The sequence below is a fragment of the Halichoerus grypus genome, chromosome 7 (assembly GCF_964656455.1).
Source record: "Halichoerus grypus chromosome 7, mHalGry1.hap1.1, whole genome shotgun sequence".
NCBI classification, from domain to species: Eukaryota; Metazoa; Chordata; class Mammalia; order Carnivora; family Phocidae; genus Halichoerus; species Halichoerus grypus.
Genome location: NC_135718.1, coordinates 47,376,833 through 47,402,821, shown reverse-complemented (window position 1 = coordinate 47,402,821; position 25,989 = coordinate 47,376,833). Strand labels below are relative to the sequence as shown.

Here is a 25,989-nt window from a genome sequence, read left to right as displayed (position 1 = left end):
TCCCACTGCCTTCTTCTCGGCCTCCTGGACCTCCTGGCTCCCCACTTCCCAGGCCTAGGCCTAAGCAATGGCCTTCTTTCCTGCTGATGGTTCCTGGAAGGCAAGGCAATTAATAAAACGTATGTCTACTCTGAAGGTGGGTGTGGGCAGGACCCCGCATTGGCACCCACAGGCCGGCCCCGTGCAGCCCGCACCCTCCTGATGGGCACTGAGCTGCCTCTGGAGCCATGTGATTTCCGGGCCCTGCGTTGGCTGAGTGGGATCTGTCTTCCAGTTCTCAGTGGCTGGGAAGTGAAAGCACTTTCTCCTCTGTTTCACCCCCAGATCTCCAGGCCCACAGAAGCCAGGGCCACGAGGGTGGAGGCTCAGGACACATAATCCCCAAAGAGGCCCGGCCACTGCCATGAGACCTCACCCTTGGTTTAGAGAAGCCCAGAGAGGGCTAGCAACTTGCCCAGGACCACACAGAGAGTCTATGGCTGAGGAGGCAGAGCTGGGCTAAGATGTCAACAGGAAACTTTGTTAATGAGAGCCTGAGTTTGAATCCTGATTGACCAAGTGACTCAAAGTGCAGTTTTCTCTGAAGGGGAGATAGTAATAGAGCATCTAACTCAAGGCAGTGCGAGGAGAGTTTAGTGAGCTGATGCTAAGAGGCCCTTGCCACAGTACCCAGCACACAGTAGGTACTATATAAGTCATAGCTTCTTCCCAGACCTCCCAGGATCCAGTCTGCCTTGTTATTTCCCTGAAAGACGAATAGAGACAGCAAAGGCCTGAGTCCCAAGGCCTGGAGGCCAGGATCCCCAGGAGGCCTGGGCAGACCCAGAGCCCAGGTGAGGTTTCTCAGACTTGCTGCCATCAAGTGTCATGCTTGCTCAAGTAGGAAGAGCTGAAATTACCCTTCGCTCGGGCCTGCTTTGTATACTGGGCTTGGCTCCTCTGCCCTCTGCAGTAGCATGCTAGTTTTCAGATGTAAAGGAAATGGGGGTCGGGGGTATCTTCTGGACAGGAGCTTTTGAACATGAGTGATCACCCCCAAGGCTGCCTCCATTCCTCATTTCCTGGAGGTGGTGAGCCCATGTCACTCACTGAGGAATTTGGACAGAAATGGTGAGAGGAGAGCATCCTGACCCATCCTGACCCATCTAGTTCTTGGCTGAAGCTGGATTCTTGCCCTCCAGGCTCTTAAACCCAGAAACTCTGTCCTGAGGTTTTGGACCTGGGGTGGTGGGGGGGGGGGGGGCGTTAGCTTTCTGGCTGCTACAATGCTATAGATTTCCCAGGGGGAGCAGCTGGGGCTCCAGCCACCACTCAGCCAGCTGAATTACACCTTCCAGCCCTGGGTCAGGCCTTCAGGGGTTTCCCGGGCTACCCCGTGTCCTGACTTAGGAACCTGGGCCACCCAGAGGCCGAGGGGGAGGGGCTCAGGAATATACTCCCACAGGAATGTACTGGGACCATGCTTCTCTGGTGTGCTGAGAGGTCTGGAAGGCTCTCATGCCATCCACCTTCCCCAGGGGTGCTCAGCTGCCACCTGTGCAGGAACAGCTGCTTGAAAACAGTCCATGTGACAGGTCGAAAGACTGAGGCCCGGAAAGGAGTGCCTTCCCTTGCATCTAATGGCATTGGGCGGCAGAATTTCCCCTAGGAATATCAAGCAGGTTCCCCGCATCCCCTCCCACGCCCCTGTGGACCTGAGCTGCAGTCGTCCGAGCCCTCAGGAATCCAAGCTGAGTTCTCGAGCTGTCAGACTAGCGAAGCCCTGAGAATGAATTCAGGGCTGGCAAATTCATTTTGCCTCCTTTCCCTCGGTGGTGGAAGGAGTGATCTAGCCGGCCCTGAAGGAGTTCAAGCCGAGGTCAGAGATGCCCACTGAAGGATGTTTTTAAATAGGGTGGGAGGAGGGTACTCTGGCCTGCCCCTCGCGCTGGCCCAGGGTCGGCGCTGATCACTGCCCAGGAGGCCTGGACGATCCTCGAGTCTGCGTGGCACGTCCGCGCTCCGAAGCGGACCTCGTCAATCAGGCAAAGGCCCTAGCCGGTCCAGGACGTCTTCCGCTAGTCTCAGTCCCCGGGGGAGACCCCCGCCCGGGCTGCCTCCGGGTGCCCGCCCCCCGGCGGAGTCATTGTTCTCTGACGTCACGCCGCGGCCCCGCCCCTCGACCCTCACCACCTCCCCCCCTCTCCCCACCTCCGGCTCCTGGCGCCCGAGACCCTCGCAGCCTGCAAAGCCCAGGCCTTGCAGGGCTCCCCCCGCGGCCCGGGCCGGGCTGCGCCCCCTTGCGCTCTCCCCAACTTGCCTTTGTTATTCCAGCTCCCTTCCTCGCCTCGCCTCCGACACCGCGGCAGACTGCAAAACACGGAGCGCGGAGCCTTCGCCACACCTGGAATCCGAAGCGGGCGCCGGGCCGAAGCCTCCCCCGCCTGTGCAGGGAGGAGAGTGCTTGCGTGCGCGCGAGTGTGTGTGTCCAACCCGTGCCGCGCGGGCGCCGATTATGATTTGGGACTGAGGGTGCAGCAAATCACAAGCGGTGTGGGGGGGTGGTTCTGGGTGTGAAAGAGGGAGTGGGGGAGGATATGGGTTTGTATGTGTACGTGAGCGTGAGGATTTAATGCACAGGGGAATGTTTCATGTTTTTGTTTTTTTTGAGTGTATTTGGTTGTACAGCGATGTGTGTGTGCCATTGCGTGTGGGTAAATGTGCTTGTTATGACCGTGTACACGGGTATATCTGTGAGGGCAAGTGTACGCGTGTGCGTGTTTGTGTGTGCGCGCGTGTGGAAGCGTGTTTGTAAAACTGAGTGTGGGCGCGAATGTGTGTGCTGTTTGTGTAGGAGTTTCCGTGTGAGTGGCAGTGGACGAGAGTCAAGGTGGGTGCGCACTTAAATGCTCTCGAGGGTGGCTCCGCGAGGGGAACCCCGCGAGTGGGTGCACCCAACTGCGCCTTGTGAGCGCCGTAGCTCTCCGCGGCCCCTGGCGCAGTGCCCAGCCCCGGACGTGGGACTGGGTCTGGGTCCCGGCGCCCCCACCCCGCCCACGTGCATTGGGCCTGGGGCGCTCGGGACCGGCCTCGGGGAATCCACACGCCTCTGGACCCGGCAGGGTGCAGGCAGTTCGCACTGGTCCTTCCCAGTTGTCGGGGGCACCGCGCTCCAACCTCCCCCAACGTCGCCCTTGGTGGTGGTGGTGTGTGTGTAGGGGGGTGGTCCTCTGCTCGCCCCACCAGTCAGTCCCCGGGCTTTGAGAACAACCCCAAAGCCTCCTCCGGGGGAACGCTTGGGCGATCCTTGCTAGCAACTCGCTTGCCCCCAAATAGGGTACCTGACAGCGTTCCCGGCCCCAAGTGCACTCTACTCCCGGGCGCGCCAACCAAGGGGGTGCCGGGGTGCCGGGTGGTTTTTGCCCCCTCCCCAATGGGGTCCATTCCTAGGCTCAGCATTTCTCTCCTACTCTAAACTTGCAGGAGCGGGGAGGTGGGGGCGGGCAGGGAGAAGTGGAGGAAGGGGGAGAGAAGAGGGAGGTGAGTGACGGGGGGGGGGGTGACGCGCGAGGCTCTTCCGAGCCACACAGGGGGGAAAGCTTGGAGAGGGCCGGGACCAGGGAGCGGGGAAGAAAGAGCAAAAGAAGGGATAGGAAAGGCGAGGGAGAGAAAGAGTCGAAAAGGAAAGAGGGAGAGTGAACGGCGAGAGCGCTGAGAGAGCGAGAGTCGAGCGAAGCTGAGAGCTGGCGGCGGCCGCGGCGGCGGTGGAGCCACGGCGCTCCGTTCCGTCCGGGGTTCCGCGCCTGCTTTTGCGGGCGGCCGGCGGCGCGGGGCCCTTTGGAAATAGAATAGCCAATGTAATCTGACACTTCAACTTGCTCGGCTCCGGGCGAGTTGATTCACTTACTCACCCCCTAACGCCGAGTTCCTTTTCACTGTCTGTGGACATTAAAAAAGCGAGCGGCGGCGGGCGCCCGGGAGAGCAGGCGACCGGGCGGCGGGCGGGCGAGCAGCGACCCGGCGGCGGAGCGAGCGAGCAGCGCCGGCGCAGCGCGGTGACCCCAGCCCGGGTCGGCGCGGAGCAGGAGCCGAAGCGGAGCCGTTCTCGGCGCCCTCGCAGCGCTCCTCCCGGCCCGAGCCGGGCCTGCCCGGCAGCGGCCGCGGCGGCAGCGGCGCGTCCTCCAGCGGCGGCAGCGGCGCTCGCAGCGCCCGGTAAGTTTGGGTCCAGACCCGGGCGCCCGCTGGCCCCGGGCCTTCCTCTCGCTCCCCGTGGACTCCTGGGGTGCGAGCGTGGGGCGCTGGGTGCTGGGGGCTTTTCCTTTGAAGGGTCCGCCGGCGCCAGGCAAGCCCGGCGAGCGGCCAGCGGCCGAGCTCCACTGCGCTCTCCTCGGCGGCCCGGGGCCGAGGCCCAGGCGACCGGCGAACGCCCGGCTGAGCGGAGCCGGCTTGGGCTGCGCGCGGGGGCCGAGGCTCTTCGGGTGTGCGGGGCGTGAGTAAGGTTGTGCGCGCGCGGACCCTGTGCCCGCCTCCTGCCCGTGCGCCTCCAGCCCTCGTTCTGTACACCCGGGCAGGACCGGGATTCGGGCAGGGAGGGAAGGACCCGGGTAGGACCACCTCGGTCTCCCTCACCTCGTTCGGGGAGACGCGAAGTTGTGCGCCTGTGTGTACGAGAACCGCCGGAGACGGCGCTGGATTTCGGGGTGGCAAGGGGTGGTGGTGCTAAGTTGTGCATCTGAATTTCCAGGGAAAACACACACTTTAGTAAATGGGAGGTGGAGGCGCGGTTAAGTTGTTTGTGTGTGAATTGCCCGGGGAGACGCGGCGCACGGTACTAGCGGGGAACGCCGAGGGGGGTGTGTGTAGGGGCTTCCCGCAGGTCTTGAGAAGCCCGAAGGGCGTTAAGGCCATCGCCTGGACGGGGCTGCCCCGGCCAGGAGGGGAGCCCAGAGGGAAGATGTGCGTGTGTGTGCGCGCGCGCGTTGCAAATACGAAAGTAATTTCTCCGTGTTCTTTCTTCCTCTCCGTCTCCGGCGGCGGCGGCGGCGGCGGCGGCCCCGGGGGAGTGGGAGGTCGGCCCCGGCGGAGGTTGGGGGGCCGGACCGGGGTCGGAGCTGGGGTGGGGGGGCGGACTCTGGAAGCTTGTTTCACATTCCTGGCGTCTGGGCAGGGGAGAAAACAGTGGGGAGCGCGGCCTCGGCGTCTGGGGCGCGGGCAGCGGGCGCGCGTCGCCCCCTCGCCGGGGACATCTGTCCAGGAAGCCAGGCGGGCGGGGAGAGGGCGCGGTGCGGAGGGCAGGCTCCCCGCCCCGGAGCAGCGGGGGCGCGGGCGAGGGGCGGCCGCCTTCCCGGCCATTGTGCGCCAGCAGATTTTCACGGGAGACTGCCCCGGAGCCGCCGGAGAAGGCCGAGAGTCGGCCTCAGCCCCGGGTTTAAAAGACACTCCAGGAATGTAAACAACCCGGGCAGGAGGGCGGGCTGGCGGGAGCGCGCCAGGGCAGCCGGCCCGGGCCCCCCACCCCTCCCTGGGGGACAGCCCGACGGCAGGGCCGCCCAGCCCTTACCCCTCTACCTGCCGCAAACTTTTCCCTCCTCCGCCTTCCCTTCCCACCTCGCCTCTCTAGCGAGCGGGGCACAGAGCGAGGGCGTCTCCGGAGGCTGGGGCTCTGAGCGACTGACACCCGGCGCCTGACCCTGGGGGCCTGGCGGCCCGGCCCCTGGCGGCCCGGCCCCTGCTTGGGTGTCCCGAGTCCGGGCTGCTCTGGCTTGGGAGCCGCAGGCTGCTTCCGTGGGCAGTGCCCGAGTAACTGGGGCTCTGAGAGCTGCCTGCCTGCCTGCCTCCCTCTCTCTCCCCCCCTCCCTCCCTCCCTCCCTCCCGCTGCTCCTTCCCCACTCTCCCCCTTCTCCTCTCCCCTGACTGCTTTTCCAATGCCTTGACATGAGGGAGGAAGATTTAACTTGGCAGCCCAAACAAATGTTCTCTCAGAGGTCCTCCAAGAAGCTGGCGGCTGGGCTGGCAGGGTGAGGGCAGTGCTCGGCCAGTCTATTCCTCCTCCCCGCTCTGCCATGGCCATTTGGAGCCCCCTGGGTGCACAGCCCAGGGCATGGGAAGAGTAGAGCCCAACCCTGCAGATTTAAAAGGGCAGTGAGAAGCCGCCTGTGGAAGCCCCTGGCTTGGCGCTGGGCAGGAGCCGCAGGGAGCTGCCTCCCGGTGCCAAGGGTTTTCTGGAGGATTTTCTTGAGCAACAGTTTGTCTCCCTGCTGCAACCTGGGAACAGGGCCTGGTAGACCAGAGGGTTAACCGGCGCTGTCTCCTCCTCTCCTGTGGGTGTGAGGACAGGCTGGTTACACAGGGCAGGGCAGGAGGCCAGAGGCTGTTCCCAGAGGTGCCTGTGTTTGCTTATTATTGTTTTTTTGAAGGGAGAGATAAAGAGGCAGGCGCTGTGGTTGGAGAATGGGCAGCTTGGCTGGCGTTGAATTCGGACTTGACTTCGCTGGCGTTGGTATGGTCCCGGGAGTTTAAAAGTTGTTTGTAAGCTACCGGGGAAGTTTAGACCAGGGGGTGAGCCCCTAGCTTTCTCTGTCCTGGCTGCTTTTTGAGGAGATCCAGAGCAGGAGCTGGGGCCGGAGGGGGGAATTCCTGGCCCCTTGCTTCCCCTCTGCCTGGCCCTGGTGGTGTGGTCTGTGAATGCCCCAAGCCTCGCGCTGACCTTTCTCTCATCAAGTTGAGGATGTTGAAACACCAGCATCAAACAAAAGACACATTGAAAGCCCTATCTGCCACAGAGCACGTGTGACTTTGGGGCCAAGGGAATGCATCTGGAGGGAGATGGTGTTTTCTTCTAAGTTTTATGATTTCGGTTGGGTTTTGTTTTTCCCAAAAGGACAGAAGCATCTCCTTGTCCCAAGTCACAAGGTTATGAAATGCTGTTTTCACATGTAAATCTCAAAACTTTAGAGTTTTGAGAGTTGGGGCAGGGACTAGAGCTGGGGTGGGGGGGGCAGAAGTAGGAAGTTTTCAAGAGTTTTAAATGGTTTTTAGATTGGGGTTTTGAGGCATTCGGGGTATGGCTCACAGAGAAGAGTTGGGAATGAGAAATTGCTGGACTTCTGGAAAACTTTGATAACTAGCCCTGTCTTTGAAGGATTTCTGGCTTCTTGGTGGGGACAGTATGTCCCTTTTTCCTCCTAAGGAAAGAAGGGAGGAGGATCCTCGTTCCTTTCGTGGCCAGGAGCAAAGTGAAGAAAGGTCCAGAGACTGTGGGGTTTGGCCACAGAACCACAGGTTCTTTCTCTCACACACACACTCCCCTTGCAATGGTAACACAACACTTTCTCCATACCTGGCCCCCAAAGATGTGCCCCCACATAGGACAAGTGCCCACCAGCGACACATCCTGGAAAATTGCAGGGGGAAGGCTCCCACTGAGAAGAGCTGCACACTTCACTTTTTCCCTGATTGACAGAGATGGGGGTAGATAAGGAAGGCAGGCACTTTGAGGCCTACTGTGTCCTGAGAGTCGTGTCACAAGAGTACCCGTGTGTGAAGCCACGGATACGGAGTTCTCAGGCCTTGGCTAGTGTCCGACAAGCAGCCATGACCCTGGCCTCAGGGTGAGGCATCGTTGTAAGAAATTTGGGCACCAACAAGTTAATTTCCGGAAGCTTCTCTGGGCACTCTGTCACGGAACCAGGAAGCAGGGCCTGCCAGGTTGTGACTGGGTCCCATACGGTTTCATTCATAACTTTGCTCCCAAGGGCTTCTGCCGGGCTCCTATCACCGCCTCATCTTTATGAGGTTCCTCGGGTTTTGTGTGGACAACAAAGGCCGGGCTGCAGTAATTACCCTGGACTCTGCTGCAGCCTTGCCTGGTGACTGCTCTGACCTCTCAGCAGGACACAGTGGCCTCTGTCCACGCCCTCTGAGGGGGAAGCTCTTTGTCCCTAGAGCCCCTGACAAAGGGGGTGGGGGAGGCAGAGCTTGCCTGGGCTGTAAACTCTAGGGGTGATTTTGAGGTTGGGCCTTGCCCTCAGGGAGGATCAAGAGAGGCTGAGAAAATCAGTCCCATGCACAGGCTCTGGGAAAAGAATCCAGGAAACCCTTCGTGATTTTTGGGTCTTCCCAGTGCTTGAGGAGATGGGGGGAGAAGGGTCAAGAGGCTGGCTCCCTTAGGCCAGTGGCTTCACTCTGCTGGGACTCAGTCTCCTAATCTGTAAAATGGGTCCAAAGGGAGAACCTCTCTGATCCCACTTGGCTGCTGTGAGGATGAGGCAGATATGAGTAGTAGAGCCCTTGGCATGTATCCTCTGAAGGCCTGGAAGGTTCTGGGTGCAGAATGAAGCACAAAGGTGTTGCCTTGGGGCTGCTAGAGGCATTTTCCAGAAGCTGCTTCCCTAAGCCTACTTCCTTGGTGGCTTATATCCAGTCTTGGCTTACATGTCCCCTGTGACAGGGCACTCATTACTCCGAGCAGCTTCTGCCTTCAGTGGACAGTTCTATTACTATGCTCTGTTGCATGGCATGCTTTCTGGAAATCATCCCCTCCTGACCCTCACTCTGAGCTTGAGGTGCTGGGGGTCCTCCAGACCACAGACTCATCCTCTCTTGAATGATCACAGATTCAAGACCAGTGCTCAAGCAGATCATGCTGATGGGAGGGGAATGTGGACCCTCCAAACGGCTGCTTTCAGCTGTTATTGGGAAGGAGCTGCTGGGAGTGAGAAAGGATCGGCCTGAGGGGCTCACTGTGATCTGTCAGTGTATGTGCGGGGCCTGCCTCTTGGTACTTTCCCGTCCTTGGATTGGGTATGAGGAGAAAGAAGGAGGTACATGATGGGGGTGGGGTCGGGTCAGGGGCCCAGCACTGGTGCCACAGATAATTCCTAGGAGTCCACAGTTGTGAGGATCGTGGCCTGTGAGACAGCCAGAAATGTGTAAGACAGTTCCTGTTCCTTAGGAGCTCACAGCCAGTAAGGGCAGGAAGATCAGTCCAAATAAATAATTAACCACTAGCAGCTGGCTGCCTGCCATGGGGCACATGACAGTAATAACCACAGCCCCTTGCCTTTGTGTATGGCACTTGGGGGATTTAGAAGCACTCTCCAAATTTATGGCACTCCAGCAACAACAGTGGAAGCTAACTACTATTTGGAATTACCCCCACTTAACAGACAAGAAAACCAAGTTTCAGAGAGGTAAAATGACCTGTAGCCAAGCCAGGACTCAGCCCCAGGCCTCAGAGATGTAACACTGCTGCCGCCTTCCCAGGCCACCAAGCAGGCAGGGACATGGGCGCAGAAGTCGGTGTGGACCCCGCAGGATGGGGACTCGGGGAACTGAGGTTAAGGAGGAGGAGCCGTACACAGGAGGGGTCCCAGAGATGGGTCTACCTGTGCCCGCCCCAGCAGCCGTGCTCCTTTCTTTTGGGATAGTGTCTTACAGCCGAGCTTGCTCTGAGCCCCAAATACTGTCGTGACCGCTGGGGTACACGTGTCTGTGCTTGGGTCTCCAACTCCATCCCTGGCCCTAGAGCAGGAAGCGGAGATGTTTCCGGGCCCCAGGTCCCCGTGTGGCCCAAGGCTCTTCCCCGGCTGCAATGGTTTCTATAGATACAGACGTTGACTCAGCCTGCCCCTCCTCTGGCTGAGTCAGTCCTCGGGCTGTGTGGGGTGGCCGCCCTGTGGGGGCTCTTGGGTTCCTCCTACCCCCAGACGCAGCCCTCCTGCTGCCCACGTCCCTGCGCCCGGTGCTCTGGAGCTCAGCTGAGCGCCAGCCCAGGATGAGGCCGTAGCTGGTGGGGGACAGAGCAGGATGCGGCCGGGCAGGCCGAGCTGGCACCTCCCCAGGAAGCCTGGCCCAGCCTGGCACACCTGCACAGGTAATGACTGCAGCCCGGGAAGGCCCCGGGGCCCGCCTGCCAGACCCAGCTGCCGGGGTTACTGCCGGATCATGCTGGGGGAGGCCGGGGTGTCTGAGCTAATTAGATTTCTTAGATTTCAATACTCCCCTAATCCTGTTAGCCCGGCTGTAATTGTAACCACTTGAAGGTTTCAGCCATGGCAGGCTGTTGAGGACAGACGGTGTGGGGACTCCGCTCTGCCCCAGCCCCAGCCTTCGACAGCCAGCTGGGGACGGGGGACTCCTTTTCCAATTCTCCTGGGTGGGGGCCCGAGTGATGGTAGGTGTTGTGCTTTTCTGTAGAGTCTTGGCACTGCGGACCGTCAGAGCAGGCGTGGCCCTTCAGGATCATCTGGCTCCAACCCTTCACTGTATAGACGGGGCCACAGAATTCTGCACAGGGGCAGGGTCCGGCCCCAGGCCTCGACGGCTGGCAGCGGCAGGGTGCCTGGGTCTTGTGGTCTGGCTTTGTGAGCTTTGTCCCTGCAGACTTCAGGGCAGGTCTGGAATTGTATAGGACTTGTGAACCCTCCGGAGAAGTCTACCCCAAAGATAGGGGTTTGGGGTGCTTCATTTGTCCCAAAGCCTGCTCCCCAGTTGGCATTCCCCCCCCACACACATGCATGGATCTGCATGCCCTCACACATGGGCCAGGTTTCTGCCCGGGACTCAGGCCCGTCTCTCCTAGGCTCTCAGACATGGGGGCTTTTTCTCTTCCTCCCCTGTCCCGGATTCTTGATCTCTTGGAGGGTCCAAGTCAATGCAGATTAGCGCTTTGCCACAAAATGGCAAAGCTATTCTGATGGGGGGGCGGGGGTTGTGTTAGAAGACAATCTCTTTATACTTTCAAAGGCTCTTCCAAAATTATTTTTTTTGGTGTCTGGTTTAAATGGAACCTGCACCATGTCCCTATCCTTTCTCCTGCCCTACCCCCATCTGCATTTCCCCAGACTTCAGTCATCCACCTACAGAGGTTGGTGCTTACAGGGGAGGGGGTGGGGGAGTGGTAGCTGCAATGCCTTCAGAACCCCTGTCAGGGAGCTTCCCACCCAACAGTCACATCCTGCCCTCCACTTGGCCCTGGAGCAGCAGGGTGAGGTGTTTGAAACCTCCTTCCGCTCTGGAAGCTCCCTGGCTCTGAGCACGTGGTATAGAGCTGAGGGCTCTATAGGGCTCACCTGGTCTGACCGTTCCTTTCCTGGCCAAGGAAACCCAGCTCTGAAAAGAAAGAATTGGCCGTGTCCAAGGGCAGCAGTGAATTAGTGACACAGCCAGGCCTGGAACCCTGTCTGTCCAGCCCATTAGCTCATTAAACATTTATTGAGCATCTACTGTTGGCCTGGCTCAGCCCCGTTAGCCACACTTCAGAGCTCATCAGTAAATGCACTTCCATCCTTCACTGGGAAGGACCAGATGAGCCTGGGGAGGACGGGGTTCATTTCTGAGCTCTCGGGGTGAGGAATAAGCACAGGGCTTTTCAGGAGGACTCCCAGATCCTACACAGCTGGGAGGGGATGGGCATTAGCACTCCAGCCTGGCAACCTGTTTCTTAAAAGGTAATCATAGGTTGGTTGCATTGCAGATTTGAGGGAAGTAACATAGAAACTCTCTAGGGAGGGTACAAAGTTTCTCATCTGCCCAAGCCTGTTTAGTCCAAGAAGATGGGTGGCTTCCTCTGCCTGTCCCCCACCTCCACCCAGCCCTCCTAGTGCTGACTTTTGTCCTTTGAGGGCTAATGGCCCGCTGCCTTGTTCCTGCTAACACTTCCTCTGCGGATGGAGAAGCAGGGAAGGAACCCCCTAGCCCCACCCTGGGAGTCACATGCATCAGGCCCAGGTGAGAGCACGTAAGGAAGAGCCAGCAGGCTTAGAACAAGGCAGAAGATGCCAGGGGCCTGGACCTCACCCTGTCCCCCACCCGGCTCCCTGGTAGACCTTGGCCAAAGCTGGGAAACCTGGCCCAGGGCCGTGACCAGCCAGCCCTGTGGCTGAGGGACAAATGGGGCAGGGAGACCTCTGGGAAGGGTCCCGAAACTCTTACTTGGCGTTTGCAAGTGGGGAGGGCTTTTCCAGGTTCTCCGTCCTACTTTCTCATTTGGCAGGTGAGGAGACCCAAAGCCCAGAGAGGTGAAGGGACCGGCCACAGGTCCCACAGCTAGTTGGCCCCCCTGCACCAGGGAGGCTGAGTCGTCTGGGTGGGGAGGGGTGGAATTTTCTATTGCTAGTTGTTTACACCTTTAAAACAACTTCCCAGAGTCTACCAGAAACATCATAATGGCCAGTACTTCTTGGGCAACTAATTTGTTTTAGGCTCTGCTTAGACGGCCTGCATTCATTTCTCAGCTCCACCCTTTGTGGTATCTGTGACTTTGGGCAGGTTCTGTTTAACTTCTCCAACTCCTGTCTCCATGTCTGCAATACAGACTTCTTTAGTACAAAAAGTAACCTAACGCCTTCCCCCTAGGCTGTGAAAATGGAGCTCCTACAGCGCCTGGCACCTAGTAAGTGCCCATGAAATGGGTCCTCCGACTTACAGATCTGGAGACTCAGGTCAGATGGATTGCCCAAGGTCCCCTGGTACCTCAGGACCAAGCACAGCTGGACGTGGCATCCAGACTTCATGACCCTCCGCCTCCGGCCATTATCCGCAGTCTCCCCTTTGTAGCAGGAAGGGCTGGTAAGTCATCTCTAAGAGGCCCTCCTTGATAACATTTAACTGAGTTCATTTTAATTCAACCTACCAGTGAAGTCTGTGCCCCTCGTGGATGTGTTCCAAGGTGGAGATTTACATCTGGGTTCCTGCCTGCAGACCTCTCTTTCCTCCCCTGTAAGATGAGGCCGGTGGTGATAACCACCTCCTTCCCGGGCTCTTCCCGTGTGGAGAAAAGGAGAGCGTGAGAGACTGGGCCTTGTCAACCACGATAACGGGCTGTGGGACCTCAGGCCAGTGACAGACCCCTCTGGGCCTCAGTTTCCTCGTCTGAAAATCGTAGCTGAGACCACATCAGGGTTTCCCAGAGTGGGCTGTCAGGAACCCCGTCCACCAAAGGAAGGACAGTAGAGCGCAGCCTCCCTCCCCTGGGACACTGCCAGCCCTTTGCCTCCCTCAGCCTTCCCAAAAGGCGAGGACCCGCCTCCCACCTCCCTTTTTTATGCAAAATAGCTCTTGAAGACATCAGTGTAGGTCCCTTCCAGCTCTGGCATTGATGGCTTGGTCCCCTGGTTGGTTTCCCTGCCGAAGAACCACCGCCCCAGAGGGGCTGTGCACAGTGGGGAAATCGAGAGAAGCCTCCATGTGGACAGAGTCCCCCCCACCCCGCCCTGCCCCCAGCCTGCTTTCTTGGCAATGCCCCCTGACTTCTACCCCTCAAGCCCGCAGTCCTCCCTCCCTCTCTCTGGCCTCCTCTTCTTTTATTGTTACGAGACCACAAATCTGTCTGTGGCTGGGCAGTCCCGAAAGCCAGGCCAGCTTGGCAGAGGGGTGGGACCTCTGCCATGTCCCTAGAGATGGGCCTCGAAGACAGCAGCTATCAGGGCAGGAAGAGCCTCGTGCTCGGCCTGCCGGGGCCACACACCCCTGCACCGGCGTGCACCCTTTTGCAAGCGCGTATTTTTCTGGAGAGATGGTCCACGGCTTTATTCCGATCCTTAAATCAGCTTGGACACCTGAAAGCAGTGTAAGAACCGTGGCCTTCATCCAAGGATCTAAAATTGCCCTGGGCCTTGAGTGGAACAGGACTGCTGTGTTGTCTTTCCCCACCTCCCGCCCTCAGACCCTTCTGTTCCATCCCATCGGTGTCACCACCCTAGCCATGGAGGGGTCTGTGTTCACAACGCCTGCTTCTAATCCAGCTTAACATTGTACTGGGGAGGGCATCAAGGCCAAGGGAGGACAAGGGACCTGACCAAGGTCACTACCAGTGGCAGGCCCCTAGGACGCAGGACCCGGTACGGGGGTTGGGGGGTACCCCAAGGGATGGCCTCTGTGAGTGTCTCTGCAGTGTGGACCCGAGCTTCAGCAGTCATGGGCCCCAGGAAGCTAGGGACTAAGGTGAAGGGAGGAAGTTTCCACCCACTGCCTCTCCTAGAAAGGCTGGGCAGGACTGGTGTAGGGCTTACCTCCTCTGGCTCCAGAGGCCAGTTTCCCCCCAGCTGTCTGCACGGCCTGTTTATCCTGCTCTCTTGGGTTAATATTTCCTCTTCTAGGGCCATGGGGCTCACTGGTATTTACATACAGAGGAGCATTCTCTACTTCAGGATGCCTGGCTGGTATGAATTCTTCGTGAGCCCTGCTGCTCTTAGTGCGGAGCGGCAACCTGAGGCCCTGGGGAGGGCTCTGGGCCAAGGTGAGGTCCCGTGCTGGCAAGCCCACCGCGGATAACTCTGCCTCCCTGGCTCACAGCCCTCACGTCCCTGCCTTTCTGGGGTCCTGAAGAGTGGGCTCTGTGGCTGCCATGAGCACGTCGGGGGTGGGGGTTGCTCCTTGGCCTTCCAGCTTCCCCCCCAGGTTTGCTTAGCCCTCCTGAGCTCCAGGACCCCTGAGTGCTTCTGATCCTGGAAGGAAAGAGGACACCTTAGGTGCGATTTCTTGCCTGGTGTTTGCGAAGGGAGCTTCCTCGAAGCTGTGAGTTCAGCATTGATTGATTTTCTGCAGAAGGACGGCTTTCTGATCCTTGCACCTCAGCCTGGGTTGACACCATCAGTTTGATGCGAGCTTCAGCTTCAGGGCTGATCCCTCTAGGCAGGAGTGGAGCCCCTTCGGGCTTTGGAATCCTTGAGGGCCCTAGAGTTCTCTGAGCTTCCTACCTGGTGGCTGGTTCCCCACCTAGCCAGCTCCCTAGAGGCGGCTGGACCCGGGTGATTGCCTCCTCCACCGCCCCCGACAAGGGCTCCAGACACTACTATTCCTGGTATTCAGGGGACCTTTGATTCTCAAGACCGCAGGGAGCTTGGCAGCCACGTCCTCTGATACCTGTTACACAGATGACTTATGCCCCCTCTGCAGCATGCCCACAGAGTACCTTCTGGTGTGGGCTTGCACGCCTCCGGGGACAGGCTGCTCCTCGCCTCTCAGCCGCTCCCTTCACCTAGGAAGCTCCACCTAGGATGCCTCTTCCCAGGACCTAGTGCTCCTCTCAGGACCACGCAGAATATGGTGAATGCAGTTCTTGTGAGCTCCCTTCCATAACCCTACATCAGAGATTTCTCCTCTCTTGGCTGAGTGCAAGGCTAGTGGGCAGAGTGGGCTTCCCGGAAGAGGTAGCCTTCTATTCCCTGGGCCTCCTCATTATTTCTGTCTCTGTTCAAGAGCCTGGGCTGCTTGGAGACCTCAGGCCTGACCTGGAAATGGTCTAACCCAGGTCATGAGACATGGAAGTAGGCTGGGGAGGTCCTAACCGTGGCTCCTTGGGGTCTGAGGGAAAGAAAGTGGCCTGGCGTCAGCTCTTCAAGGAGGGTCAGACACGCCACGTGGTTTGGAAAGGGTGTCTATCTTCCTGGCCTCTCCCAGCAGGCTCACCTCCCACGGGGACTGGGAGGGGAGGTGGGGGGGGGACTATGAGTCGTGCCCCCTCCCCTTTTGGCCTCTCCCTTCTCCTTACTGAGCCGCTATCTGCCCAGCTCTGCTCCCTGCTGCTCTGTCAGGGAACATTCTGCTTACGTGTCTGCGGCCCCAGAGACCTGGGGTCGTCTGCGGAGGGCCCTGGATTTGGAGTCACAGCTTCTGGCATTGCCTCCTCCCAACGGTCTCCCGGGGGGCGGTCCGTCTCCCCCCGGGGCTGTCACAAGAGTCCGGGGGGAGGCCAGCACTTTGCATGCTGTACCGTGTCAGTGCGTCAGGGAGTGTGATGTTTTATTACCGCGTGTGGTGATGATCGTGTCAGCGCAGAAAGGCCTTGGAGATCATCCAGGCCCACCCTCTCATTTAGCTGCTGAGTCTGACCTCAGAGGGGACAGGTGCCTCCCCAAGGTCACAGGGCAAGTCTGTGGCAGAGCTGAAGCAAAAACCCAGGCGTCCTGCCCATCTGCCAGTGCCCAGCCCCCCCGCCCCCCCCCCCCCCCGCCGTCACCTGACAGAAGAAACCCTTTGCTAGAGAGCCACAGCGGGGAGATCCCTCTGTGGCTGTGGCATCTGGCTCGCCTAGAACTTACCATCTTCATCTCACAAAAGCTCCTGGGCCTTATGCCTCTGGCTGTGCTCACCAGAACAGCCCCTGGGGGCAGGCAGTGTTCCCTGGGGTCTCCATGAGACACCTGGCTCCCCCCAGCCTGGCCCCCCTCCCTGGGGCTGCTGCCCTATAACGGGGCACTCCCCTTTACTTCCTGGCTCAGACAGGGCTGCCTGCGCCCTGCCAGCTGTCACCTTGGGTGGAAATAGAGTCTCCGGAAGCCCGCCTGAGACCCCTCTCCTAGGTATCTGACCCAGCTGGCTGCAAGATGTGACCCCATCTGGGACCACAGCTTGAATTTGTGGCCCTAGGTTCAACCTGGTGTGACCCTTCCCGTGGCTCTGAAGACCCAAAGATGCCCAGACTGTTGGGACAGGAGGGACCTGGGCAACCAGCTTAGTTCATCTTCTTCTCATCCCCATTTCTCAGATTTAGGGAACTGAGGCCCCGAGAGGGAAGGAAGCTAGCTGCACAACCAGCAAGATACTAGCTCCTTCCCAGCTCCACCCCCTGAAGCTGATGCCTAAGGCTGCCCAGGCCTGGAGTGGATGGACTAGGGACACTGGTAATGAATAGCAACTTCTGATCCATCCCTGCAGGACTCTTCCAGACCCTCAAGCCAGGCCCTGCTTCCCTGCCAGATCTGGGGAGCCAGCGTGCTGGAGGGCAGCACACATTTCCTGCGGGTGGGTCCTTGTGCCAGCCTGAGAACACGATTTCCTGGCTCATCTGGAGTCCTCAGTGTTCTGCCCCCGGGAGAGCAGAGTCTGGGATCCTTCTGTGCCTCGCCTTGCCTAGCTCCCTGAGAAAGATTAGTTACTCATTCACCAAGTTTGTTGAACACCTACTACATGCCAGGCACCATTCCAGGCCCTGGGGATACAGTGGTGAACTTGACAGAGGCCTTGCTTACATTGTTATAGGCGAGACAGACAGTAAGTCAACAACTTTATGTATGATGTCATTCTGAGCTATAATAAGTGTTTTGAAGAAAAACAAATTAGGATAAGGTGATATAAGGAGATGGGTGGGGATCGGGCTTCTTTAGATGGAGTGATCAGGGAAGGCCTCTCTGAAGAGGTAACATTTGAGCAGATACCTCAAGGAGGGATGGGAGTGAACCCCATGAGCATTTGAGAGAAGGGCACTCCAGACAGAGGGAATAGCATGTGCAAAGGCCCGGTGGCAGGAGTGTGTTTGACATGCTCTAAGAAAGGCAGGGAAGCCAGTGTGGCTAAATGGAGTGGGAGAAGGAGGAAGAGAGGAGAGGAAGTTAGCAAGGTGGTCAGGGAGCGGTCACAGAAGGCCTTTTGGAGCACGGGAAAGGCTTCTGACTTCATGCTCAGTAATTCGGGAGCCATTGGAGGATTTTAATTAAAGGACCGAGTCTATCTGAGGTGCTCTCTGAGAAGGTCCCTCTGGCTAGTGAGCTGAATATAGACTGTAAGGGACAAGGGAGGAAATGAGGAGACCAGCTGGGCGGCTTTTAGTGACCCGGGCAAGGATGCCGGTGGCTTGGACCAGAGTGTTGGGTGGAGGTAGTGAGACAAGGTCAGATCCTGGATGTAATTGGAAGGTTGACCAAGGTCATGCCCAGAAGCCCGTGGGGAATGCCTGCCCCCCGCTACAAAGCAGGCTGAGGGGCTGCAGCTGGAGAGCTGGCCGCGGTCTCCCAAGTCCTGTGGGTCCAAGCAGTTTTCCTTTTATGCTATCACCGCTCCTGGAGCCGTAAGCTACTGTCATAGGGTATCTGTTTAATGATAGGGACGTGGTGAGGTGTTCTGTGCACCCTCGTCCGCACTTGTCATTTTGCCATTCATCCGCGGGTCTGCGTCTTTTCCGTTCCTCTCTTCTGTGCGCTGCTGGCTTTCTGACATGTGTCACCCTCAAGCCCTGGGGCCTTGGCCTGTGTCCGTTCCTTCACCCCCACAATTCTATCTGGCGAACTCCTGTGTATCCCTAAGAGCCCAGCTCAAAAGCTGCCACTTCTGAACTCCCTTCCCTGATGCTCTTGGACCCTGGGGATTTCTTCCTCCACTGAAAATTCTCCTGTTCCGCTCCCTCCTGCACTCCATTGCCTGGGATCAACCGTCATTGGGGCTGGGACTGTGCCTCCCTTCACACCCCCTCTTTCCGCTCTGTGTCCCCACAGCCTGGCCCAGGGCCGGCGCAGAGGAGGGAACAAAAACATTTCGGTATATTCCTGGAGCAGTAGCTAGTTACTATGGAAACAAGGAAGTGTTGCAACTTCCCTAACTTTTGAGGTTGGGGTCACAGAGGGCAGCTCTGTTTTGGCCCCATGGGATCAATCCAGGATGACCGTTCTTATGGATTCAAAGTCACCTTTGGCAGGCAGGTCCTTTCCCATCCCTGGGCCTCAGTTTACCCATCAGCAGCATGGGAGCCTGGGGGTTGCTTGTCTCTCTAAGGCCGTTTCTAACATCCTCTATCTCTGTGCCCCCAATCCTGCCATATAACTACAGGCAGGCCCTTTGTTCTGTTTGGGCCTCAGTTTCCCCATTTGGTTCATCTCTCTCCTCTAAGAAGTTACTGCCTGAGTCAGATGCCTCCAGAATCCTAGAGTTTCAGCAGCCAAGTGGCCCTCAGTAACTAACCGGGGATTCTTGGGACCTGCAGAGGCACAAGGAGGGCAGTCTTGCTTCCGGAGCGGCAGCAGGGGGAGCAGGAAGGCGGGTTGTAGGGAGAAACCAGGCCAGCTCACTCTGGTCTGAACCTGCACCGGCCCCTGGTCTCCTTCCCTCACCTTGAAGGTGGCCAGAGCCAGTGTTTGTCAGGTGGGCCTTGCCTCTGCTGGAGGCGGTGCCCTCAGCCTTCTGCTGTGAGCAGAGGGTTAGGGCTGGCAGTCCTGGGGGGGCCCCAGAGGCCGCCCGCAGTGGTGGGTGGAGTGGGTGGGCAGTCCCTTCTGGCCATGTGTCTTCTCCCTCCACTTCATTGCCCAGCTGGGTAACATGCCCCCCTCCCCCCGCTCCCACCTCCCAGCCCCCACCCCCAACGACCCCTGCCTGGCTCTTCGGAGTGGCTTGGCCTTCCCCATCAGTCCCAGAACAGGAGTGATCTAGGATGAGAGGGCCTCTGGGCTCTCTGGGCCTGCTTGCTCATCTGGAAAGTGGGTGGAGAGTGCTCACCTCCCAGGGCTGCCAGGAGGGGAGACTGAAGAAGGCAGTTTGTGCCCAATAAAAACACTTGTTAGGATTGCCAGCTGGAGACAGAGGCCTCAGCCAGAGGGATGCCCCTGTGAGCAACTTTTTCGGGAAATGAAAGCCTGAGCCTTGTCAGCATGGGAATCTGGTGTTGCGTCTGAGAAGGACCTCCACCTCTGTGTCTGAGCAGCTCCCAGTGGTCAGGAACCATCAGGATGTGCTTCCCTGGCCATCAGCGTACCCAGTGTGTCTGCTGTTAGGCTGAATAACACCCCCAGGGCAGAAGACCCATTTCCCATCTCACCCATGGATCAGCTTCCTGACCTGGTCAAGGCCCTGGCTCTCTCTGCCCTCCGTTTCTCCATCTGTGTATTGAGGCCCCTTCTAACTGGAACTGCTTTTGGAAGCCTGTTTGAGCATTTTTAGTTCCAAGATAAGAAAGGCTCCCTACACCAGCCCCCCAAGATCGAATAGTGTTTATCTCACCTCTACTCAGAAAGTTCTCACTTTTCTTAAGCAGGGGACTGCCATCTGCCCACATGGCTTTGGACTTTACCGTGTGGATGGTGGTGTAATGAGTCACCCAGCCCCTCCTTGCCAGTGATCCTGTTTTGTCCTTGCTTCCTCCTGGGGGCCTCAGGTGTCTCCCCCTGTACTCTCCCAGCCCTCTACATTCTCCCCCACTGGACTGTCCCCTCTGTGAGGGTACCAGCTGGGTCTTATTCCTATATCCCCAGAGGGTCTGGAGCAGGGAAGGTGTTCAGTAACGGCTAGGTGAATGATGGAACCCGGCTAGGTGAATGATGGAATGGAAGTCCTTATCTATCCAGATAGTTTGAATTTTCTCAGCACGTCGGTTTTACTCGCCTATGTTCACTTGCTAGAATTTTGTTCAGTATAAAGGATTCTTTTTTTTTTAATTAAGTTTTTAGTAAGCTCCAAGACCAGAACTGCTTTTCTATACTTTTGGCCAATCCCCATCTTTCAAAACTGGGGCTTTCTGTCTTGTGTTTTTGCATTTCTTTTATTTGCCTTGTTTAAGCAGCTACGTTTTCTTTTTGGGACTCTAGATAGTAAATAATCCTACCTCTCATTTTATTGAGATTTCTAATGCCAAAAAGGCAGGGAGGGTTAGTAAACACTCAGTTTGGGTGGTTCTTGGCTTTGCTGTGTTTTTTCCTTTGTTTCTTAGATTGTATCTGTTTTTCCTGCTTGGTCCCTGGGCCTCTGACACCCCATCTTCCCAGGGGTTGCTCGGTGGCATCTGCTGGGTCCACCATGTGCAGTAGTGCACATTGCATACTGCAGAACTGGGGGGCGCACACATTATAGCCCCCACACATTATACATTTATTAAACAAATTTCTGGTGGATGGTGGTAAAGTATTTTGAGGAAGAGGAGCCTTGTTCTCATTCTCATAACACCGCTGTGAGGATTAGGAGTAGGACTGCCATTGGCCCACTGCCCTGACTGAAACTTGGACTCTCCCTTGGCTCCTCCCCAGGACTGCAACCTATGACACTGGGTTTCCATGTCCCCACCTCCCTGCCCTGAGCCTGGCCTGTGAGAGTACCTCGTCAGGGAACTGAAGCCTCCAGACTCCACCTTCCAGATGTTTCTGAAGCTGCCCATCCTCTCCACCCCCCATGCAACAGCCTTCTGCCTCAGGTGTTTACCTCCAGCCTCCCCTTTTCTGACCTTCCCCCACTTGGACCCAAGTGTGACCTTAATAAAAGGTCACCTATGACCTTGTTACCTTCTCTGCTCTACCTAAAACTCCTTCGTGGCTCCCTACCACCCACAGCCTGGCACTCAGGGCCCTGTGGTCTCTGGCCCCAGCTAAACTTTCACTTGTATGTGTTTTACAAATTCTGTACTCTGCCCTGTCTGCCTGGTGAACTCCTAGGCATCCTGCAAAGCCCCGTGCAAGCCTTGGCTAGCCTTTGTACACCTGCCAGATCAAGTGGGCTGGGCCCTCACCTTTGCCCTAGTTCCTCTAGCACTGTTTTCTGACCACTGTTACAGTCCTTAGCTGGCAGGACTGCAGCTACCAGCAGGGTACCCCAGACATGGGCAGGCTGTGACTCCCTGACACCCAACACCACATGTGGTGTCTAGCAGACATTCCAGAATGCTTGCTGAATAAATAAGTAACTAAATGATGGCTCCACTTTACACAGAATTGGTAGGTTTTGTGGTTTGGGGGAGGAAAAAAAAAAAAAAATATATATATATATTTGCAATCTAGGCAGGTGCCTTAGAAGTGACTTGCACACTATGTTTGAGAAAGAATTGAATAATCTCAGCCCTGGAGTCACAGCTGGGCCATGTACATGGTCTGACCCTTGGCCCCTTCTTTTGCCTTCCCCGTCCCCAGTTAGAGCCAGAGGGGTGTCTAGGCTGGGCCAGGCTCCCAGAAGTGTCTCCTAGCCCTGATTGTCGTACCCAAAGCTGCCAGGGTCTGAGGCCGCCTGGGTGTCCACCATGCCCACACTGCTGCCCTAGTCAGCTCGGCTTCCTGGGAGAAATGGCTCAGCAGCAGCAACCTGGCCAGGCCGCAGCACCTCTTGGCCAAGCCTCTCTGGGCAGGGCCAGGGGCTGGAACCTCGCACGCACGGCCCACGCACCAGGCGAGTCTGTGGGCAAATGGGTTCCAGCTTACCCTGGTGCTGGGGGCGGGTGGGTGGGAGGGACACCCTTCTGTTGGGTAAACATGGGTATTCAGGCCTGCCTAGGAACATCCCTGTGCCATATCGGTTAGAGGTGCAGGACAGCATTTGGCGGAGCTGGGAGTTGCCAGGTGTCAGGCCAAGGGTGATGGAGGACACTTGAGAGTCTCCACAGACCTTGCCTGGGACTTGGCCCCTCCAGGCTTTGTCAGAAGCAGAGCAGAGGTTGGAGGGGGTACGGGGGTCTTCAGGCCAGCCTGAGGGCTGGCCCTCCCAGTCTTGAGTCTCTTCTCTACCTCCCCGCAGCAGCTCCCTGGGACCTGGGGAGGGTGGGTGGGCCACAGGGAGGTGAATTTGCTAAGTAAGCTAGGACTGAGATCAGAGCTTCTTATGTAGGTGTCCCCCCTGCAGATGCATTTCATTTCATGCTCGCCTGAGGCAAAGCTCCTGTCCTTGGGAACCCCCACGTGCACCAGGCATGGTTCTTTGGGGTCTCGAGATTGCCACAACTATCCTCCGAAGTGGCTGGTATTATCCCCATTTTAACCAGGAGGAATCTGGAGCTCAGAGGAGTCAAGTTCCATTAGGCCCCACAGCTACTAAGGGGAATCTGCTCTCTTTCTCCCTACAATTGGCCCCTTTTCAATTTTTCTTTTTAAATCCATGCCTGTTTGTACAGATGAGTAACCCATGACCTATGGGCATGGTCACCAGCCCCTGCCTCTCACTGGGGAGCCTGGCAGGTACCTGGGCCTGTGCCTCGTGGGGGAGGTGGACGGGTGGCCCTAAAACCCTGAGAAGCTGGCAGAGTTCACTGCCACCGAGGAGAGCCCCTCTGTGGTCCATGGCTGGAACCTCAGCCCATTGGACCATTCTCCCCCCACGTAGCTGGAGCCAAATCCTGCTTCGGTGGAGGAAAATATGCCCTTGGCACTTGTGTAAACAGAGATCGAGGCCCACACCATTGACAGAGGAAGCAAGATGCCGCCCCCCTCCCCTGCCCCCATGAACCCAGCACTGTGGGCGGGAACGTTGCCTACTTTCTTTCTCGGAGAGGAACTTGGCTGAGGCTCTTTCTTGTCTTCTCTGATTTCCTCTTGGCTAGTTTTGGCCCGGTGCTGTTGGAGTCCCTGCCTCCTTCTAAGGGAAGCAGCAGACCCCTCTTCCTGGGCCCCGAAACCTAGGGCCTCAGAACCCTAGGGCTGCGATGTTGAACCAGACAGAAGTCAGGTGGACATGGGCGGGCTGGGTCCTTGGGGGACTTGGGGTGGCAGCTGCACACTCCCTGAAGGTGGATCCCCTGCAGGGCACGTCAGCTAGCGTGTCTCGGTCTGGAAACGAGGATAACCCCCTGGCTTTGGAGGGCTGCCAGCGTCACTTCTACAGGTTACACCTGGAACAGGGAGCCAACCGGCCCTTTTCAGGCCAGGGGCCAGACCTGCCTTCTCCTTTGTCCCTGTCCCACCTTCCTCCTCCGGAGGCCACCTGCTTCCTTTTTACCCACACATGCGTGTCCAAGTGTGCACACATGAGCTCCTGGTTTGGGGATGGGAGGGGCAGCTTGCAGAGAGACAGGACGAGCCCGAGTGTAATTTTATTTCTGTGGTTCTCCTTTCAAGCTGTCACAGTGAATCTATTTTACTTGTCACTTTGTAAATCATTATGCAGGATTAAGCCTTTTACCAGCTTTTAAGGCGTCTACAGCCGTTGACAACCCACTTCTTCCCCACCCTGTCTTCCGAATGTCCCTCGCTGCTCCGGGCTCTGGCCCACTGCTGTTCCTTCAGGCCTGCTCAGTTGCAATGAATGTGGGAGCCTGGGGGACCGCACGCCTGTCTTCGAGTTTAGCTGGCCCATTTTACTGATGGGAAAACAAACTCAGGCCGTGCCCTGGATGCTCCATTGTTTCTGATGCGCCTTGAAGCAGTGGGGGAGGGAAGGGTCTGATAGTCATGCAGGGCAGCGTGGCGGGAGGGTTTGTCCTCAGCACCCATGGGGGCCGGGCCCCCTCCTCTCCCCAGGGGTAAGACTGCCCAAGACCCACAGGGAGCTTCAGCTTGGAAGAGGCTGAAGGGAGGCAGGGACAGGGTGGGCTGCCCACATGTGCTCGGAGCCCGAGAAGGACCGTCTGCTCTCAGGGTGCAGGACCAGGCACACAAGCTGGGGTGACAGGGAGCTGGAGATGGAGTTAGAGGCCCCCACACTGGCATGCAGGATCCCATTTATTGATTTCTCTAGAATGCCATGCCCTCCTGAGAAGGCTCCAGGATGCAAGAACAATGACAGCATTCGCTGAAGTGTTGGGAGTCGCAGACAGTGGCCAGGGCCCACTAGGCCAAGCACCAGCAGTGTGCCGTGCTGCATTTCCCATCGCCGGCCCATCTGGAGAGGCCTGCTGAGCAAAAGAGAAAACAAAAAGGCACCCCCTTGCAAGGCTGACACACATTTGGGGAGCTGAGGCTTGCGGGGTGCCTGCTGTGAGAAGGACAGGGATGTATGTGCCGGGGGGCCATGCAACCTGTGAGCCCTGCTGGGTGAGGCTCAGCCCTATTGCTCACGGCCTTTTCCGTCAGGATAGATGAGCCTTCCCTCGGGGCCAGGGCATTCCTTCTTGTCGCTTGGGTTCCAGTGTTCCCTCCTGCCTGTCCACTGGTAGAGGCCCCGGCTTTGGAGGCCAATGTTCACCCAACCTTCTTCCCCCATGCCCCACCCAGAGCTCCTTTGTCTTGAAACTTGACAGATTAATCATTGGCTCAGAATTTCAGTCCAGCAGAAGAACTCCTGGAGCATCCCGTTAGGGCAGGGCTCTTGCTTGGCCTGATGAGGACCCCGATGGAGAACAGGAACCCTCTTGCAGCCTCCAGATGCTGAGTCAGCTCCCCCCCCCCCCCCGCCCAGTATGCTGGGTGGCAACTGCCTGCTTACTTTCCTGTCTTTAGATGAGCTCCTTCTAGAAGGCCAGACCCTGTCCCTTATATCCCCTGGCACTGGGGGGCATGGGGCATAGGCTAAGGCAATATTTCTTGAAAGGATGGCCCAACAAAAATCCCGAGACCCTCACTTTTAGGAGTTTCACAGTCTAACTTGGAAACTCAGCCTTGGCTACTTGGCAGAACAGGAACGATACATCCTGAAGTACTAGAGAGATTGGCTAAGAAGTTCCATGGAGAACTTGGAACAAGTGAGAGATGAGAATGGGTTAGAGTGGTCAGGGAGGGCCTCCTGGAGGAGGGGGCATTTAAGGGTGGTGTTAAAGATGGAGAGGCTTTAGCCAGAACAAAGCAGGAAGGAGAGGGAGGAAAGACACTTGTGGGAGGCAGAAAGGTGTGACCAAAGGAAGGGAGGTATACATGCCAGGGGTCTGGGGGAGCTCAGCCAGTGTCCCATATCTTTAGGGGAGTAACCGAGGCCAAGTGTCCAGGGACGTCTGGGACCCCAGAGACAAGGCAGGGTGAGGAGGGGACATTTATCCTAGAGGCAGGGGCAGGGAGGCTTGAGCAGGGAAGGGCAGGGGCTGCATTTTGGGAGATGAGTCAGAAGGCAGGGAGCTGCCCGGCTTGGAGGGAGAGGCTGAAGCCTTGCTGATGACACAGGTGAGTGGAGTCCCTCAGGTGCACTTCAGGACCAACCAACCTGTGCTGGGTGGGAGGGCTGTGAGGGCAGGCCGAGGGGCTGGCCGCTCTCCAGTGCGAGGAGGAGGTAGAAAAAGCAGGGGGTTCTGAAGGTCCAATGCCGGTTTGGCCTGACAACTCCCTTACTGGGTGATGTGGTCCTCAGCCTCTGTCCTCAACCTGCCACACGGGAAGATTTAACAACCCCTGCCCCGCCTTTCTGCCTGGCTGCTGTGAGGAGGAAAAGAGGCACAGGTAGGGGAAGGTTTCTGTGCGCCGACGTCGTCGGTGGGGTTTCATCCCATTCTGGAAAATCGTTGGCAGCAGTGACATGGCCATTGCATGGCTGCTGGCCTCCCTCCATTCTCCGGCTTGGAGGCAGCCTGTGCATCTAGGTTTCATTCTCAACAAGCCGTGTGTCTTTGGACCGGTCACTTCCCTCCCGCAGGCTGTGCTTTGCCCTCGGGGACTGCGTCGGTCCCGGTAATCCCAGCCCCCGGGGTGCTGA

The 25,989-nt window shown here is 57.8% G+C and overlaps 2 protein-coding genes and 1 long non-coding RNA gene across 9 annotated transcripts in view; 1 reads left to right on the top strand and 2 right to left on the bottom strand.

Annotated features, from left to right (window-relative positions):
* The window catches only part of LOC118534143 (uncharacterized), a 42,457-nt gene extending 37,068 nt beyond the window's left edge, over positions 1 to 5,389 (bottom strand). For all 3 annotated transcript variants that reach the window (XM_078077521.1, XM_078077522.1, XM_078077520.1), the window contains exons 1-2: positions 3,891 to 5,389; positions 2,300 to 2,423 (exon numbers count right to left, since the gene is read on the bottom strand). In XM_078077521.1, coding sequence (XP_077933647.1) covers positions 2,300 to 2,423; positions 3,891 to 4,711 — 945 coding nt within the window. In that variant the 5' untranslated portion in view covers positions 4,712 to 5,389. The remainder of the gene's footprint in view (positions 1 to 2,299; positions 2,424 to 3,890) is intronic.
* The window catches only part of LOC144382563 (uncharacterized), a 239,241-nt gene that overhangs the window by 81,340 nt on the left and 131,912 nt on the right, over positions 1 to 25,989 (bottom strand). The window lies entirely within an intron of this gene.
* The window catches only part of ZMIZ1 (zinc finger MIZ-type containing 1), a 235,027-nt gene continuing 213,093 nt past the window's right edge, over positions 4,056 to 25,989 (top strand). For 3 of the 5 annotated variants that reach the window (XM_036089818.2, XM_078077519.1, XM_036089817.2), the window contains exon 1: positions 4,056 to 4,191. The gene's annotated coding sequence lies outside the window, so the exon portion shown is untranslated. Of the gene's footprint in view, positions 4,192 to 16,679; positions 16,726 to 20,705; positions 20,870 to 25,989 lie in introns of those variants that run through there. The other 2 variants (XM_078077517.1, XM_078077516.1) reach the window with 2 other exon arrangements.